The sequence below is a fragment of the Sinocyclocheilus grahami genome, unplaced genomic scaffold (genome assembly GCF_001515645.1).
Source record: "Sinocyclocheilus grahami isolate Dianchi unplaced genomic scaffold, SAMN03320097.WGS_v1.1 scaffold5117.1, whole genome shotgun sequence".
In the NCBI taxonomy this organism is placed as follows: Eukaryota; Metazoa; Chordata; class Actinopteri; order Cypriniformes; family Cyprinidae; genus Sinocyclocheilus; species Sinocyclocheilus grahami.
Genome location: NW_015509889.1, coordinates 9973 through 10880, shown reverse-complemented (window position 1 = coordinate 10880; position 908 = coordinate 9973). Strand labels below are relative to the sequence as shown.

The 908-nt window shown below is 30.1% G+C and overlaps 1 protein-coding gene across 1 annotated transcript in view; it reads left to right on the top strand.

Moving 5' to 3' along the window:
* The window catches only part of LOC107577100 (desmin-like), a 3560-nt gene extending 2723 nt beyond the window's left edge, over positions 1-837 (top strand). The window contains exons 7-8 of the mRNA XM_016263210.1: positions 384-494; positions 661-837. Coding sequence (XP_016118696.1) covers positions 384-494; positions 661-837 — 288 coding nt within the window. The remainder of the gene's footprint in view (positions 1-383; positions 495-660) is intronic.
* Positions 838-908: the final 71 nt, after the last annotated feature.

Here is a 908-nt window from a genome sequence, read left to right as displayed (position 1 = left end):
TATTATTATTATTATTATTATTATTATTATCATCATTATTATTTGCTTTGAGTTTAAATGTTTCTAATTAAAATATTAAAATATGTTTTAAATGTTTTCCATTGTAAATGGAAACGTTTAAAATTAAATGGGGTGGTAATGGGGATTATTTTCTTATTTGGATTTTGGGGGGAATTAAGTTTTAAGGGAATTAAAAACAACAACAACACTCTTTGTACTTGACCTTAATTCACACAGTTATATAAACTATTTCTAAGACTTTTATTTGAAGCATAATATCCCATATTTATACTTCAAAACAGAAAAATTTCCCTGAGTCAAATGTTTAAACAAAATGTTACAGCACTCCCTGGACTTCATATTAACAAAATATTTTTCTGCAGGAAATGAATTCTTGGTACAAAACCAAATTTGATGATCTCAACAACAAATCGTCAAAACATGTAGACAAGGTGCGAAGTGTACGAGAGGAAATTGTAACTGCGAAGAAGGACGTAAGTATTAATGATCATTCTTAACACATGCTTAAATTGGGTAACACATCTCTGATATGTTAATTTTATATGATTAACAATAGTAAAAAATAACATAATATTCCAAATGATTAAAGTATAACATTCATTCATTGTTCCCTCTTGTTTAAATTCTGCACATTTCTAGATTCAAAATAAGGAGCGTGATTTGGACTCTTTGAAAACCAAAAATGAGGCTTTGGAAGCACAGATCCGTGAGACTCAAGAAAAGTACAGAAAAGAACTGGAAGAACTCCAGGTGAGAAACCAAGTCACATATAATCATGCTTTGGCCTACAAAGTAAAGTCAGAGAAAGAAATCTGAGCATAAACATGGTTATCATTTTTTTTCAGGCAAGAATTGAGGCCTTGCAGCTTGAGCTGAAATCCTCCAAA